General features: G+C 42.0%; 1 protein-coding gene across 1 annotated transcript; it reads left to right on the forward strand.

Annotated features, from left to right (window-relative positions):
- The first annotated feature begins 5,194 nt into the window (after positions 1 to 5,194).
- On the forward strand, positions 5,195 to 6,100 carry LOC123790580 (mitochondrial ornithine transporter 2). Its single transcript, XM_045795073.2, has one exon. It carries the CDS (start codon positions 5,195 to 5,197, stop codon positions 6,098 to 6,100), a length of 906 nt encoding a protein of 301 aa, XP_045651029.2.
- Positions 6,101 to 15,745: the final 9,645 nt, after the last annotated feature.

A 15,745-nucleotide genomic window follows, 5' to 3' on the forward strand; every position in this document is an offset into this window, starting at 1 on the left:
GAATAAAGCAGGCAGGAAGAGAGGTGGAGTGTGTAGATAAAATTATTCCCTAGAGCTGTGCTGTCTAATGACACAGCCACTCATCACATGTGGCTACTGAGCACTAGAAACACGGCTAGTCCGAATTGAGAAACGGTACCGGTATAAAATACACTCCAGGGGCGCCTGCGTGGCTCAGCTGGTCAAGCGTCTGCCGTAGGCTCGGGTCGTGATCCCAGAGTCCTGGGACCAAGCCCCACTCCCCTGTTGCTCAGCAGGAAGGCTGCCTCTCCCTCTCCCTCAGCCTGCCGCTCCCTCTGCCTACGCTCTCTCTCTCTCAATGGCTCGCTGTCTCTCTGCCAAATAAATAAAATCTTAAAAAACAAAAACAAAAAACAAGAAAACTATCTCCCAATCACATACCCGCAAGCTGAAGAATTTTAAACTGTTGTCTCGATTATCAGCAATGACAGGAGATCAAAACCAAATCAACAGGTGCCACACAGGCTGGATGTCTGAATGGAAATACATACATACTGTGCACGGAGAAGCACTGAAAGAAAGCTATTTTAAGTGGCTGATTTCAAATGAAAGAATCTAATTACAGCAGAAACAGTTTACTTCAAATATATCTGCAGCATAAACTGACTCAGCTAACTACAACTGTTTTTTACTTGATTTACTTATAGTTTGGTTTTGTATTAATATCGAGAACTCCATTCGAGTAATTAATCTCTTATGTAAACTTCAAAAGAGAAAAACTGAGGAAAGTTGGGATCCATTTTCCTTAAAGGAAGTCCTGTGTTAGCAAAAGGACTCACTTTTCTCACAGTTCCCCTTGGCTAATGAGTACGGTGTGTAGTTGGGCTACAGCTTTCAATATTAAACAGTGCAGAGATTTTACAAAAGACAAAAAGTAAAGTCTCTTTCACATCAATTTTCTTTTTTTTTTTTTAAAGATTTTATTTATTTATTCGACAGAGATAGAGACAGCCAGCGAGAGAGGGAACACAAGCAGGGGGAGTGGGAGAGGAAGAAGCAGGCTCATAGCGGAAGAGCCTGATATGGGGCTCGATCCCATAACGCCGGGATCACGCCCTGAGCCGAAGGCAGGAGCTTAACCGCTGTGCCACCCAGGCGCCCCTCTTTCACATCAATTTTCTAAAGTAAACTGTTAACACTTTGGGATGTATCATTCCAGGCCTTTATTTGGTGTACAATTAATTATATATGTTTATGTAGTTTTGTAAAGCAAAAAATATATATGATTTTGTTGTAGGTAATTCTAAAAAATTGTTATGACTGAAAAATATAAGGATCCTTCCCTATCAAGATATGCAGATTTACTGCTTCTGTTCATGATACAGATTTTTATTTTTTTATTTTTATTCTTTTTAGATTTTATTTATTTGTCAGAGAGAGAGAGCACAAGCAGGGGGAGCAGCAGGCAGAGGGAGAAGCAGGCTCCCAGCCGAACAGGGAGCCTGATGCAGTGCTCGATCCCAGGACACTGGGATTTCAACCTGAGCCAAAGGCAGATGCTTAACAAACTAAGCCACCCAGGCGTCCCATGATACAGATTTTTAAAAACATTTTATCTACTCCCCTATTGCTGGTCACCCAGGTTGTCCCGTTTTAAACTTTTTATTATACCAGATGCTGCAATAAACATTCATATCAGTATCCAATTTTCATTATATCTATAGACTAGGTAAGTGGGATTTTTACATTCAATCCTAGGTGTCATAAAGCCTGACATTTTTAATTTGGAGATCAAATTTTTATTTGAGATGAAAATTTGGACAAATTGTGACAACTCATGTCTTTGAAGGACTGTGTCTTAAACTCCAGTTATCTTTTATTACCCAGTAAGAATTCTATGTGAAAATACAGACTGGGAAGACTGCTCACTACACAGTAATCATACTGGACGTTTTTCTGTACTTCAAATGCCAATCTCCCTCTCACCACAGAGTTTTATTTAGCATGTAAAGTTCCCTTTTCCTGAAACAGTCTCCAGATATTCTCCTGTTTGGCTTGTTGTCATTCAGGCCTTAGCTCACACCCTGCTTTCTCTGGTAATCCTATCTGGCAGTTCAGTCTCACTGCTAGGGAGCATGTGATTTGGGCATTCATCTTGTCAAGTGTAGTGGTCTTCAGTGAAAAGCTGGAAATTGTTTGCCATTATTTTCTGGTATGTATGCTTGGGAAGAAGTGCTTCAATTTAAAACAGAAGCATCGGGGCGCCTGGGTGGCACAGCGGTTAAGCGCCTGCCTTCGGCTCAGGGCGTTATGGGATCGAGCCTCACATCTGGCTCCTCTGCTAGAAGCCTGCTTCTTCCTCTCCCACTCCCCCTGCTTGTGTTCCCTCTCTCGCTGGCTGTCTCTATCTCTGTCAAATAAATAAATAAAATCTTTAAAAAAACCAAAAAAACAAAAAAAAAACCAGAAGCATCATCCTTTTGGTTAGAATAAAAAAATGGTTTCAGTTGCTTACCTATTATCTTGGGCAGTGATACACTATATGATGGAATTTGTTCTTTCTAAGTCCAGCAGTTTAGTTAAGTTCATGGAACTTGATCTCTGTCTCCACTATTTATGCAACTATGTCTGGCAATTCAGTGAAGGTATAGACCATTTCCCTACTAATACCTTGTGATCCCTGGCCTGGATCATTAATTTGGCTTCTCCAAAACATATGCATGAACTTAATGCGAAAGCAATTTATGATTTATTGCAGTTTCCTGTATGTCTTGTGTTTATAAAAACTTGGTGTGTGTTTTTTTAAATAAACAATGAACCAGATGTAATTAATTGACAATCAGTGGTGGCTGAACTATTGAAAACACTTATAGAAAACTTGATAAGGCCTCAATAATAAATATTAAAATATACTTTTTTCTCCTTGACTTTCCTGAGGGTAATATCAAAACATAACAAAAAAAAATCCATTACTCAGGCAACCTGGCTGGCTCAGTCAGTAGAACATAACAACCCTTGATCTTGGGCTGGTGAGGTCTAGCCCCAGTTAGAGGTAAAGTTTACCTTAAAAAAAGTATAATGAATTTTTTTAAATCCCTCAAATATGACATGAAGAATTTAAAAATCTTTTTCTAGTGTAAAACGGCAGTGTTCTCACATAGCTCTTCTCTCTGTCAAAAAGTTTACCAAGATAACAAAAAACCTCAAGATTAAAAAGAATAAGAGATGAGACAGTGAGTGGAAAATGTCAACCTATTTTCAGAAGGCCAAAGCAGAGACAAACCCACTTGATACAGAACCTGTGAGAGGCTCAGTGTTTGCAGGCAGAAGTTTCCAAGGAAGGGAGAAAGGTATGCAGCTGGACATACGGGATTCATTGAATTATATTCAGAGCTGTTAGATGTCCAGGATCCCTAGTCCTCCCTTGGATGGCTCTTCCTGCCCCATCCCACATATGTTTATTTTCCTGGTAAACTGAACCAAAGAAGGCTCAAACTCAGAGAAAGCAGGCACAGATAAAGGAATGTATGACATCGAACAAGAAAATTATGTGAAAATCTATATACTTTACTGCAGTAATGTCACCCCTCTTCCCCCACTCTTGATCTCATTAAATCAGTATCCAACCCACACATCTCCCACACACACACCCACACAGAGTTAAGATTTCAAGATTATTCTCTGAAGAAACCATGTGGTTCAGAGAAAAATCAAATACTGACATTTGGGCATTCTCCAAAGAAAAGGCCAGGTCACTATCTACTACAATGAAGTCTACCTGTTGACAACTATCCACACACTATCTGCTTTTCAGCGCCTCACTTTTATCTATTAATTGACAGGCAAAGATAACCAGACAAGGAAAGCTTTCCGAAGGGAGAATCATTTTAGTCTATTTCCTCCCCCTCCATTTTATTTTTACCCCCAAAGTAAAATACCGACGCGGCCTTGGAATGTAAACCTTAAAAGAATTCGTTCTAACGCTGGGATTATGAGCATCTATCAGGAAGGAAAAAGCGTGTCCTGACAACGGTATCCTCAAGCTAATGTCCAAAACCCCACCTTGCCCTGGAAGCTAGGCCCGTTGTCTTTTATATCCCGATCTTCCGCTGCTGCATCAAGCTCTATGACTTCTCAAGAACCTCGAGACTGAAGCCGGTATAGAGCGCCGCAGCCACGCAGCTCTTTTCTGTCAACTCTTAGCGAATACATAAATACCTGTTTTCCACGCCAACTGTAAAAAGCCACGTCCTACCTCTAGAAATGGTGGGGACTCTGAGCCACCCGTTCCCAGGGCTCCAGCCCCGGATCCTTGGCGACGTTGCCGCGAAAGTAGCCATTCCCCAGCTCGGCCGGCAGGGCAGAGCGGATCTGCCGGTCTCGGGCTTCCCCGCAGCGGCCCCGGGCGCGCGAAGAGCAGGCTCGGGAAGGCGCGGCGGGGCCCACACCGCTGCAGGCCTGCCATTCCTGTCCTGCTGACGTCAAGGGTTCTCTGATCAAAAGCGGCCACCCATTGTCGTGTAAACCACCCCCCACCAGTAGTTCGCCTTCCCTATCTTAAACTTCTGTTTCTGTAGATTTGACCCTTTGACTCCAGGCTCAACGAACGAGGAGCCTGTCGCCTTTTGTTTTGCCGAGTAAGAAACGTGGGGAGAGGGCACGTGGGGTGGGGGGAGGGTCCAGCCGAAAAGGAAAGCGTTGCTTTCCCGGCCGGTTAAGCGCGGCGTCTAGAGTCTCTGGCTGTAGTTGCAAGAATTTATCGACTAGCTTTCATTCGCTGTATTATAATTCATTAAAGGTGTGTACTTACGGGGCGCCTGGGTGGCTCAGTCGGTTAAGCATTGACTCTGGAGCCCAGCTCAGGTCGCCATCTCACTGTCGTGAGTTCAAGCCCGGCGCTGGGCTCCAGCGTGGAGCCTACTTAAGAAATAACAGGTGTGTCCTTAGCGGGAGTCCGGGGCGGGCCGGGCGGGCGCCTCGAGGGCCGGGCGGGGGCGGCGGCGGGCGGGGCCTGGCCTGGGAGCGGCGGGCGGCAGGGCGCCTGGAGGGCCCCGCGCGAGCAGGCGGCCGGTGGGTTAGTTCAGTTCGCGGAGGGGGCCCGAGACCTAGCGTGGGGTTAAGCGGCTTCTCCCGCCCAGGAGGGAGAGTCGAGAATGGGCGGCTGGGTGTGAGACACCGGCGCTGAGCTCCAGAGAGTTGCCTCCCACAGAGCCCAGCAGGAGAGGGTGAGAAAATGAAGTCCAATCCTGCCATCCAAGCCGCCATCGACCTGACAGCAGGCGCGGTGGGGGGCACGGCATGTGTCCTGACCGGGCAGCCTTTCGACACAGTGAAAGTGAAGATGCAGACGTTCCCCGGCCTGTACAAGGGCCTCACGGACTGCTGCCTGAAAACGTACTCCCAAGTGGGCCTGCGGGGCTTCTACAAAGGAACCGGCCCTGCGCTGATGGCCTACGTCGCCGAGAACTCTGTCCTCTTCATGTGCTATGGCTTTTGCCAAGAGCTGGTGAGGAAGGTGGTTGGACTGGACAAGCAGGCGAAGCTCAGTGATCTGCAGACGGCCACTGCGGGTTCCTTCGCCTCGGCGTTTGCTGCGCTGGCCCTGTGCCCCACTGAGCTTGTGAAGTGCCGGCTACAGACCATGTACGAAATGGAGATGTCAGGGAAAATAGCAAAAAGCCAAGATACAATCTGGTCCGTCGTGAAGAGTATCCTTAGAAAGGAAGGCCCCTTGGGCTTCTACCAAGGCCTCTCGAGCACCCTCCTTCAAGAAGTACCAGGCTATTTCTTCTTCTTCGGTGGCTACGAACTGAGTAGATCATTTTTTGCCTCAGGGAGATCAAAAGATGAACTAGGCCCTGTCCCTTTGATGTTAAGTGGTGGAATTGCTGGAATTTGTCTTTGGCTTGTCATATACCCGGTGGATTGTATCAAATCCAGAATTCAGGTTCTTTCCATGTCTGGGAAACAGGCTGGGTTTCTGGGAACTCTTATAAGTATTGTGAAAAGTGAAGGAATAGCAGCCTTATATTCTGGACTGACAGCTACTATGATTCGAGCAGTCCCTGCCAATGGGTCACTATTTTTGGCTTATGAATATAGCAGGAGGATGATGATGAGCCAGTTTGAAGCATACTGAAGTGTCTTGGTGAACTGGATGCAAGTGAACGCATTAGAGGACTGCAGTTTATCTCAGGTTTCATGGAGTACTGGACCAATGTGGAATTATTTTTTACTTCATGGGAATTTTTTGTCTTCACTTCTACTCTAAACTTAACAGAAGAACTTGTATTTTACATCATATGATTTCTACCCATAATTGTATTAAAACAGAAAGATGGCTGTGCTTGTGTTTGGTGGGATATACATAGTGAGCAGGTGGCCTATGACCCTGATCTGAAATGGCAAATGTAATTATATCACGGCTTTTGCATAAACCTGTACATGCACATGCAGTTGGTTACCTGTTGTGAACAGTTTGGTTTCATGTTTAATCTCATATCACCAGAAAGACAGAGTTACCTGTTGTTACCTGTTGTGAACAGTTTGGTTTCATGTTTAATCTCATATCACCAGAAAGACAGAGTTAACCATGTTTCATGAAGATGGCATAAATGATGGCTTAACCCATTTGAGATGTTGGGTCTCTTTAAAACTCTGCTAAACATGTTCACTATACTAGGCAATTAAAGTTTTTAACAAGTTTTTGTGTGGTGCCTGAAACCCCAGATACCCATCTAGATTTTTAGGAGGATAATATTCCTACAAACTGGTGTGGCTTCCATATTCTTGAGTTAAAATTTCAGAATAAGCATCCTGCATTTTTCCAAGATGCTCTCTATATATGTTTATATATGTATTTAGATATATATGTTTGTTTTTTGGTTTTTTAGAATTGTATTATTTTTATTTTTTTATTATGTTCAGTTAGCCAACATATATTACATCATTAGGTTTTGATGTAGTGTTCAACAATTCATTCGTTGTGTATAACACCCAGGGGCGCCTGGGTGGCTCAGTCATTAAGCATCTGCATTCGGCTCAGGGCATGATCTCAGCGTTCTGGAATCGAGCCCCTGCCTCAAGCTCCTCCGCTGGGAGCCTGCTTCTTCCTCTCCCACTCCCCCTGCCTGTGTTCCCTCTCTCACTGGCTGTCTGTCAAATAAATAAATAAAATCTTAAAAAAAAAAAACCACCCAGTGCTCATCACAACACCCAGTTACCCCATCCCCTCACCCCCTCCCTTCTGTAACCCTCTGTTTGTTTCCCAGAGTCCAGAGTCTCTCATGGTTTGTCTCCCTCTCTGATTTCTTTCCATTCAGTTTTCTCTCCCTTACCGTGTGGTCCACCACGCTATTCTTTATGTTCCACATTAGAGTGAAACCTTATGATAATTGTCTTTCTGTGCTTGACTTATTTCACTTAGCATAATCCCCTCCAGTTCCATCCATGTGGATGCAGCAGGTATTCATAAGTATTCATCCTTTAGGTAGGTATTCATCCTTTCCGATGGCTGTATATATGTAGATAGATAGATAGATAGATAGATAGATAGATAGATAGATAGATTTGGAGATAGATATTTAGAAAGCATCTTTTTGGGGTTTTACTTAAATTCAAGTTAGTTAACATATTATGTATTATTTCAGGATAGAATTTAGTGATTCATCAGTTCAAGATACTGTACCCTTAAAATATTGGCATTCATTTTCAAAGTGGGATCATATTCTGCACTTAGTTAGGTGTGGCCTATAGCATCAGGCCTTTGGGAAGTAATGTAGCCTTCATCTGTATCGACTTTCCTTTTTCCCTCCCAAAGAACTTCCCCTCTGCTGGGCTTAATTTTTTTTAAGATTTCTTATTCATTAAGACAGAGAGCATGAGTGAGGGCAGGAGCAGGGGTGAGAGTCACTGGGAGAGGGAGAAGCAGACTCTCCACTGAGCAGGGAGCCTGACATGAGGCTCCATCCCAGGGCCCTGGGATCATGACCTGAGCTGAAAGCAGACGCTGGAACGACTGAGCCACCCAGGCGCCCATCTGCTGGGCTTTAGATTGAGGAACAGACAAATGGGATGAGGCTATTGGTGCATTTTTGATTATTCATTGTCCTCTCTGCCACCCACCAGTCAGAAACCCTTCCAGGGCAATATAAAGTGCCAAAGCCAAGGGAACCTTTGCTCATTGTTTGGTGGTCAATGACAGTACTCAGAGGTGAAGTGCTCTCCTCACAGGCAGAACTAGAGAGAATTTAGTACTTGCACTCCACAGTGAATAGGGCTGACCCATCCTGAAATTTACCTCAGGGTCTTAACTCCTTGTCATTCTTTTACAATGTTTGAACCTTCTAAATTTGGTATTGGCCATCAGGGAATTTTACTGAGGACTATATATGAAGTCTGACTTCATAAAGCAATGAAGCATTAAACCATATCATTTGCATGTGTTGAGCACCAGGGGGAAAAAACCCAGAAAACAAAAACAAAAGACTTGGAGATGATCCCCACAGACTTGGAGATGAATACCTGTTCTTTGGCCATATGGTATAGAGGGTCATTCTTGTTACAACTAAAGTAAGCCTCATCCTTCCTTGCTGCTCCAACACTGGCAGAATTCCTCTCAATTAAAAAGTGTTCTTAAGAAGCCTGTAAAGCTGAAAGCAAGCAGGCTACCAGTCTTAATAATGGTCTAGATCATGTGTGTCTATTACTGTTGGAAATCTTGTGTGGAATCTCCAGTTTCCTTTAGCTTTTTGCTATCCGTGAAGCTTCTGTGGTAACTCTAGCCGTAGTGCCGGAAACAAGAGGGTCAGAGAAATGAGATGTTGACAAATGGGGACTGTGGCAGACATCTGGGGAAAGGAGGCTCAGTGTTGTGCTTTTTGTGCTCGAGAGCAATGGCTGGTCTCCTATTTGCTTTTTCTTTAAAAGAAAACCATTTTGGGGGGCGCCTGAGTGGTTCAGTCGGTTAAGCATCTGCCTTTGGCTGGGGTCCTTATCCCAGGGTCCTGGGATTGAGCCTCAGGGAAGGCTCCCTGCTCAGTGGGGAGTCTGCTTCTCCCTCTCCCTCTGCCTCTTTCCCCCTGGCTTGTGCTCACTCTCTCTTTTTCTCTCTCTCTCTCTCACTCATTCTTTCTCTCTCAAATAAATAAAATCTTTTAAAAAAAGAGAGAAACATTTTTCTATTTTACTTAAAGTTACTTATACATTTATGCTATTTTTAAAAAGATTTATTTATTTTAGAGAGAGCATGCATGCGCACAAGTGGGGGGGCAGAGGGAGAGGGAGAGAGAATAGAGATCCCCAAGCAGACATTTCATTGAGCAGGGAGCCTAACACAGGGCTTGATCCCAGGACACTGAGATCATGACCCAAGCCAAAATCAAGTTTTGGCCGCGCAGCAGACTGAGCCACCCAGGTGCCCCTGTTCTATAAATTTCGTACTTAAATGGTCAGTAGCTACTTAGTGGGACTTTATATAAGCAGACCTGGATTAAAGCAGAGTAGAGAACAGAACTGGCTTCCAGCAGGAAATGGGCCTCTTCAGAGTCCACGGGCCCCCTGCCCAGCACCTGTGAACTTGTCTCAGCCCTGTTGTAGGCAGACCTTTCTACATGTTGACCGTCAAAGGTTTAACTGAATATCTTCAATAGAAATAGTTTGAGGCAGGTAAGAAAGATGTTAATCTAAGTCAGGACAATTTTTTTCCACTCAATTTGCTTAACTTATGGTTTGATATTTGGGTATAATTTGTATCATTTCAGACCTGTACTCCAGACAAAAATATAGTAACTTGAAGTTATGTGTTTAAAGAAACTTGAGTTTTATATTAAAGAACTTTGAGTTTTATATCATTATTTACCTAAATAAAAATATTTAATCCACACCATTTACAATGTAAATGAGCATTCAGACATTAATGATATCAAAATCTCATGGTTTAGATGTTTGTTTTACAGTTAGAAGAGTGATATTCTAGAATAAAGTTTTAAATGAAAAAGTAGAATCCAAATTGTATGTGTGTATAAAAGCAGTGACGGGATCTTTGAATTTAAGGAACTGTCTCTTTCCCTTAATTGTGTTTTGTGTTTGTATTGTGGGGTTTTTTTTTTTTTTTTTGGTATTCTTTAAATTGGTCCATGGTATTTCTTTCTCCCCCCCCAGCTTTATTGAGATATAATTGACAAATAACATCATGTAAGTTAAGATTTGACATTTGTGTATCTTGTGAAATGATTACCACAATTTGGTTAGTTAACACATCCATCTCCTCACAGAGTTACCGTGTGTGTGTGTGTGTGTGTGTGTGTGTGTGTGTGTGAGAGATGAGATGGTTATTTATCTCTAAGATTTAAATTGGTTAAATCCAGTTTTCTGATGCCTAGCCTTATTTTAAACTTCATTTTCACATAATATAATTTAATCCTCAACTGTGAAAAATCTTTCTGATATTTATTATACCTTTTGGTCTACTTTCAGGGCCAGATGGTCTGCATCTCGCAATCCTACAGTGATATTGTAGCTCAAAATTCATTCTTTGTCTAGCTTCCACGGGATACCAAGCTGTAGTAGTTGTTAAGTATATGTGAAACTTCAGAAGGAACAGATCTGGCAATGGAGTTTCAAACCTGCCTTTTTCTTCCTTAAACAAGAAGATACCCCCAAATTGCTGACCAGCACTCTGGGTTCCCAATCTGGGTTCTTGGAGTTGTTGCCCACAAAAAGCCTTCCCTGTCTCTTTGGCACCAGACATAGGAACTGGGTCGTGAAGCAGCTGCACAGCAGAGTTAGTCTTAGGTCTGAGTGCGGAGGCTGCCGTGGTTCCATTCCTGTCTTCTGTAGCGCAGAAAGGCCGCTGGGTTTCTGAGCTTTGGTTCCTCGAGAGAAGGCTTGGTTGAGGTTAACCGTTTTTAGCAAGAATACATCATTGGGAATTCCATGGGCTTTATGTTCTATCACATATGCTGCTTTTTTTTTACGTCTTGTTGGAACTCAGGTTCACAGAATCGGACTACAATAAACTGTCATCATTAGTCCACACACGACCTGCATTATTTATTTACTTAGCTATCCAATATCATCTATCTATCTATCTATCTATCTATCTATCTATCTATCTATATCTATATCTATATCTATATCTATATCTGTATCCATATATAGTTATTAACCTAAATAGTAATAAGAATTGTGAACATAGGGGCGCCTGGGTGGCACAGCGGTTAAGCGCCTGCCTTCGGCTCAGGGCGTGATCCCAGCGTTATGGGATCGAGCCCCACATCAGGCTCCTCCGCTGTGAGCCTGCTTCTTCCTCTCCCACTCCCCCTGCTGTGTTCCCTCTCTCGCTGGCTGTCTCTATCTCTGTCAAATAAATAAATAAATAAAATCTTCAAAAAAAAAAAAAAAGAATTGTGAACATAGCACCTCCCCCAAATGCTAGGGACTTGCATGTAATAAACTACATCTAACCATATTCATGGTCCCTCATACCTGCCCCCACCTCCACCAAGTGAAGGTAATCATCACTCTCAATTCCATGTACATCATTCTTTGCTCTTTTGAATAGCCTTTTATTGCATTATCTATTATTCCCCTCATATATATTTTTCATCTAGTTGTTTAAAAATTTATCATGAGTAAAATACTGTATGTAATACTTTGATGCTTATTTTTTCCACTTGATATTTATTGTAAAAATCCAACAATGTTGTATTACTGTAATGTATTTATTTTGACTACTGTGAAACATTCCATTTTGTGAGTATATCATTGTTTATTCATTCAGTTGATGGGCATGTGGATTGTTTCCTGATATTTGCTCTCGTGCACACTGTCCATATAAATATTCTTGTATATACCCCTTGATGTAAATGTGCAAGAGTTTCTTTTGGGTGTATAGCTAGGAATAGAAATTCTGGAACTCTCAAATATTTATCTAGGAGTAATTATGAATGCCTGACTGTTTTCCAAAGTAGTTGCACTATTTTCATACCCACTTGCAACATATAAACCCCAGTGGATCTCGTGTCCACATCCTTTCCAACATTTAGTATTGGCAGGCTTTTAAATTTTTAAACAATTGTGTGTAAAAAAATCTATCTTAACCTGGTTTTAATCTACATTTCTCTGATTATAGCTAAAGACATCTCTTCATGTGTTTTCTGGTTATATGTGTTTCTTCTGTGAAATGTCTGTTCATGTCTTATACTATTTTTCTATTATCATTTTTGTTTATATTCATATGTAGGACTTCTTTACATATTCCTGATTAATTCTGTGTCAGTATGTGTATGGTGAATATCTTGTCCTGCTTTGTACCTTTTCGTATCTTTTATTTTTATTGAGATTTAACTGACACATAACCTATTAATTCCAGGTATATAACATAATGATTCTATATTTGTATATATTATGAAATGATCACAGTAAGTCTAGTTATCATCTACCACCACACAGTTATAATTTTTTTCTTGTGATAAGAAATTTTAAGATCTACTCTCTTAACAACTTTTAAATATACAACACGGTATTATTAACTATAGTCACCATGCTGTACATTACATTCTCAGGACTTGTCCTTTTTACATCTTGAAGATGTCTATTGATGAGTCAGAGTCCTTGATTTTAATATAGTCAGATGTATTAATCTTTTATTCTACAGTCAGTAGCTTTTTAAAGAAATTATTTCTGCCCCTGAGGCCTACAAAATATTTACTTATATTTTTCATTAAAAGCTTTGAAGTTGTTTGTTTGTTATGTTTGTTTTGGACAGAAGAGAATTGGTAACTTTAAAATATTCAATCTCCTGATTCACAAACATGACATATTTCTGCATTTATGTAAAGTCATCCTAACATCTCTTTATAAAATCATATAATTTCCCCAACATAGGTCTTACACCTTATTAGTTATCCTTATTCCCAGCTACTTGATTTTTTATGATTGTAAATGATATCTCCTTTTAAAATGTCAATTTCTTGGGGCACCTAGGTAGGTCAGTTGGTTGAGTGGCTGCCTTCGGCTCAGGTCATAACCCTGACATGGGGCTTGATCTCACCACCCTGAGATCATGACTTGAGCTGAAATCCAGAGTCAGAAGCTTAATCGACTGAGCCACCCAGGTGCCCCATATCATTTAAAGATTAAGAAAATTTCCTTTTATTCTTAGTTTAAGGAGATTTTTACTCCGTAATAAACAATTTTAACAAATGCTTTTCCTGGGGCGCCTGGGTGGCTCAGTCGTTAAGCCTCTGCCTTCGGCTCAGGGCGTGATCCCGGCGTTCTGGGATCGAGCCCCACATCAGGCTCCTCCGCTGTGAGCCTGCTTCTTCCTCTCCCACTCCCCCTGCTTGTGTTCCCTCTCTCGCTGGCTCTCCCTATCTCTGTCAAATAAATAAATAAAATCTTTAAAAAAAATGCTTTTCCTGTATCTATAAAGACAATGGTGAGATTCTTCTCCCTTTAATTTATGTCAATGAGTGATATTGCCTTTTAATTTTCCTTTCTTGATATCAGAGTTATGCTGAACAAATGACATTTTTATGGAGTGTTCTTTCTTTTCTATTCTTTAGAAGTGTTTGTATAAGATTGTAATTATTTTTTCCTTGAATTTTTGGTAGTACTCATGGCCAGCTGATCCTGAAATATTCAACTTCTTTAATAGTTATCATACTTTCCAGTTCTTTCTAATCTTGATGAATCAGCTTAATTAACTTATATTTCTCCCCATGTTGAAACGGGGTATTCAGAACCTTAAAAGAGTTGGTGTGAGTGAAGTGGGACTTGCTAGACTGGCCCTGGCTCGCAGAAACATGTGGCTTTAGAAGAGAAAGGATGAAAGGGTGAGGGATGAAGAACCCTTGATTTCGGTGTGGCCACACAGTCACCCATGGTCTAGAGCAGCAGTTGTGCTATAGTCGCTACTAACGGTACAAGCTGCCAATGGAATTGAGTGATGGACCCAACTTCCGAGGAGCTGGTTCACTGAATGCATAAGGAAATGCAAACTAATAAGGAAACAGGCAAAATATTTAATTCCTTGTGTTAAAAGAAAAGTCAGAGGCCCAAAATGGAGTCACTTAGGCTAAGTAAAGTCACTAAACTGGGGTTTAATACCTAACCTAATTGCAGTTTCAACCTCTCCCGGAAATACAACCTTAATAGTCAGTCAGAATTTTTTTTGGTCAGCACCAATGAGGTAAGCTGTCACTTGGGCCCTCTCCATCCTCCAAAGGAAGATGAGGTAGTTAATCTATTAAGATCCCCTACTCTGGGACTCCTGGGTGTCTCAGTTTGTTAAGTGTCTGCCTTTGGCTTGGGTCATGATCCCAGGGTCCTGGGCTCGAGTCCTGCATCGGGCTCCCTGCTCAGTGGGGAGTCTGCTTCTCCCTCTGCCTCAGCTTGTTCTCTCTCCCTCTCAAAAAAATAAATAAAATCTTTTTAAAAAACAACGAAAATGTCATGAGTAGCAAATAAGAATGAGAAATAGGCAAAGGGGCAAGAGAAGAATATCAACAAGTTTAAAAAAAAAAAAAAAGATCCCTTGCTCTTTCCCCTAAGAGAAGGTGACTATGCCTGAAACAATCTTTTCTTTTCTTTTGCTGACTGTCCCTCCCCATTGTTGCCTATAAAATCCTTCCATTTTAGGGGCGCCTGGGTGGCACAGCGGTTAAGCATCTGCCTTCGGCTCAGGGCGTGATCCCGGCGTTATGGGATGGAGCCCCACATCAGGCTCCTCCGCTGGGAGCCTGCTTCTTCCTCTCCCACTCCCCCTGCTTGTGTTCCCTCTCTCGCTGGCTGTCTCTATCTCTGTCAAATAAATAAATAAAATCTTTTAAAAAAATCCTTCCATTTTATACAGTTTTTCAGAGCTCCTTTCTATTTGCTAGATAGGATGCTGCTAGATTAATGAATCATTGAATAATTCTGAGTCAGACCTTGATGATAGACCAAAGTTATTTCATTGAGTCTGAGCTTGGGCCACTAGCTTCAGAGCTTCCCACCTACCCCTACCCCAGGACAAAAAAAGAATTGTTCAGGGACAAAAGAAAGTCCCTCTAGGACCTCTAATCATCAACAAGATAGTCAATGTTGGCACGGGAACAACCAGGAAACTACTGGAACCAGGAGGCATAGTGTGAAGGAATTGTTTTATCTTGTAGGTTGGTTTCATCAGCTTCCTGAAAAACCTATACCGAAATGGATCGTGAGAATAACTCCTCTGGGGGCTATGTTTTTGGTTTCAAATGCCGCAGAATGGAAGAGCACATTTGGGTTAATACAGGACCTACAACTCACTATGGAAGAATTACAGATGGCAATCGAGATGCACTAGAGGTTATTCTTGAGGGAACCGTTAGCCTGGTGCACTGGGTAAAAGCTGCTGTAAGGTCTGTTTACCTTGAATAGAGGGATTATCCATCTCCCTCTAGAAATGCCAAATGGAACACCCCAGGTGAAGCTGCTGACATGCTTCATGCACAAGTTGTGTGGGACTGGCTTTATGATGACCACAAGATTCACCCACTGAATACACCTATCACCCAGGTCACAGTAAATGCTGTGTTTAGGGTGTGCTCTTTCACATGGGCATCCCATAAAACCTTATTGTTGTAAAAGTAAAAACCAGCTTGGGAAGCCTCATCGATTTCCTGTCTCACCTTCTCCCCATGAGCCTTACAGATGCTAATAAAAACATAAAGTTAATTAACAAGAAATTGGGGAGAGGTGAAAGGGAGAGACAAAGTACTCTTTGCAAAAAGGTAGAAATTGTTAAATGGTTATTAAG

The sequence above is a fragment of the Ursus americanus genome, chromosome 5 (genome assembly GCF_024610735.1).
Source record: "Ursus americanus isolate L20-20 chromosome 5, mUrsAme1.1.p, whole genome shotgun sequence".
Classification (NCBI taxonomy): Eukaryota; Metazoa; Chordata; class Mammalia; order Carnivora; family Ursidae; genus Ursus; species Ursus americanus.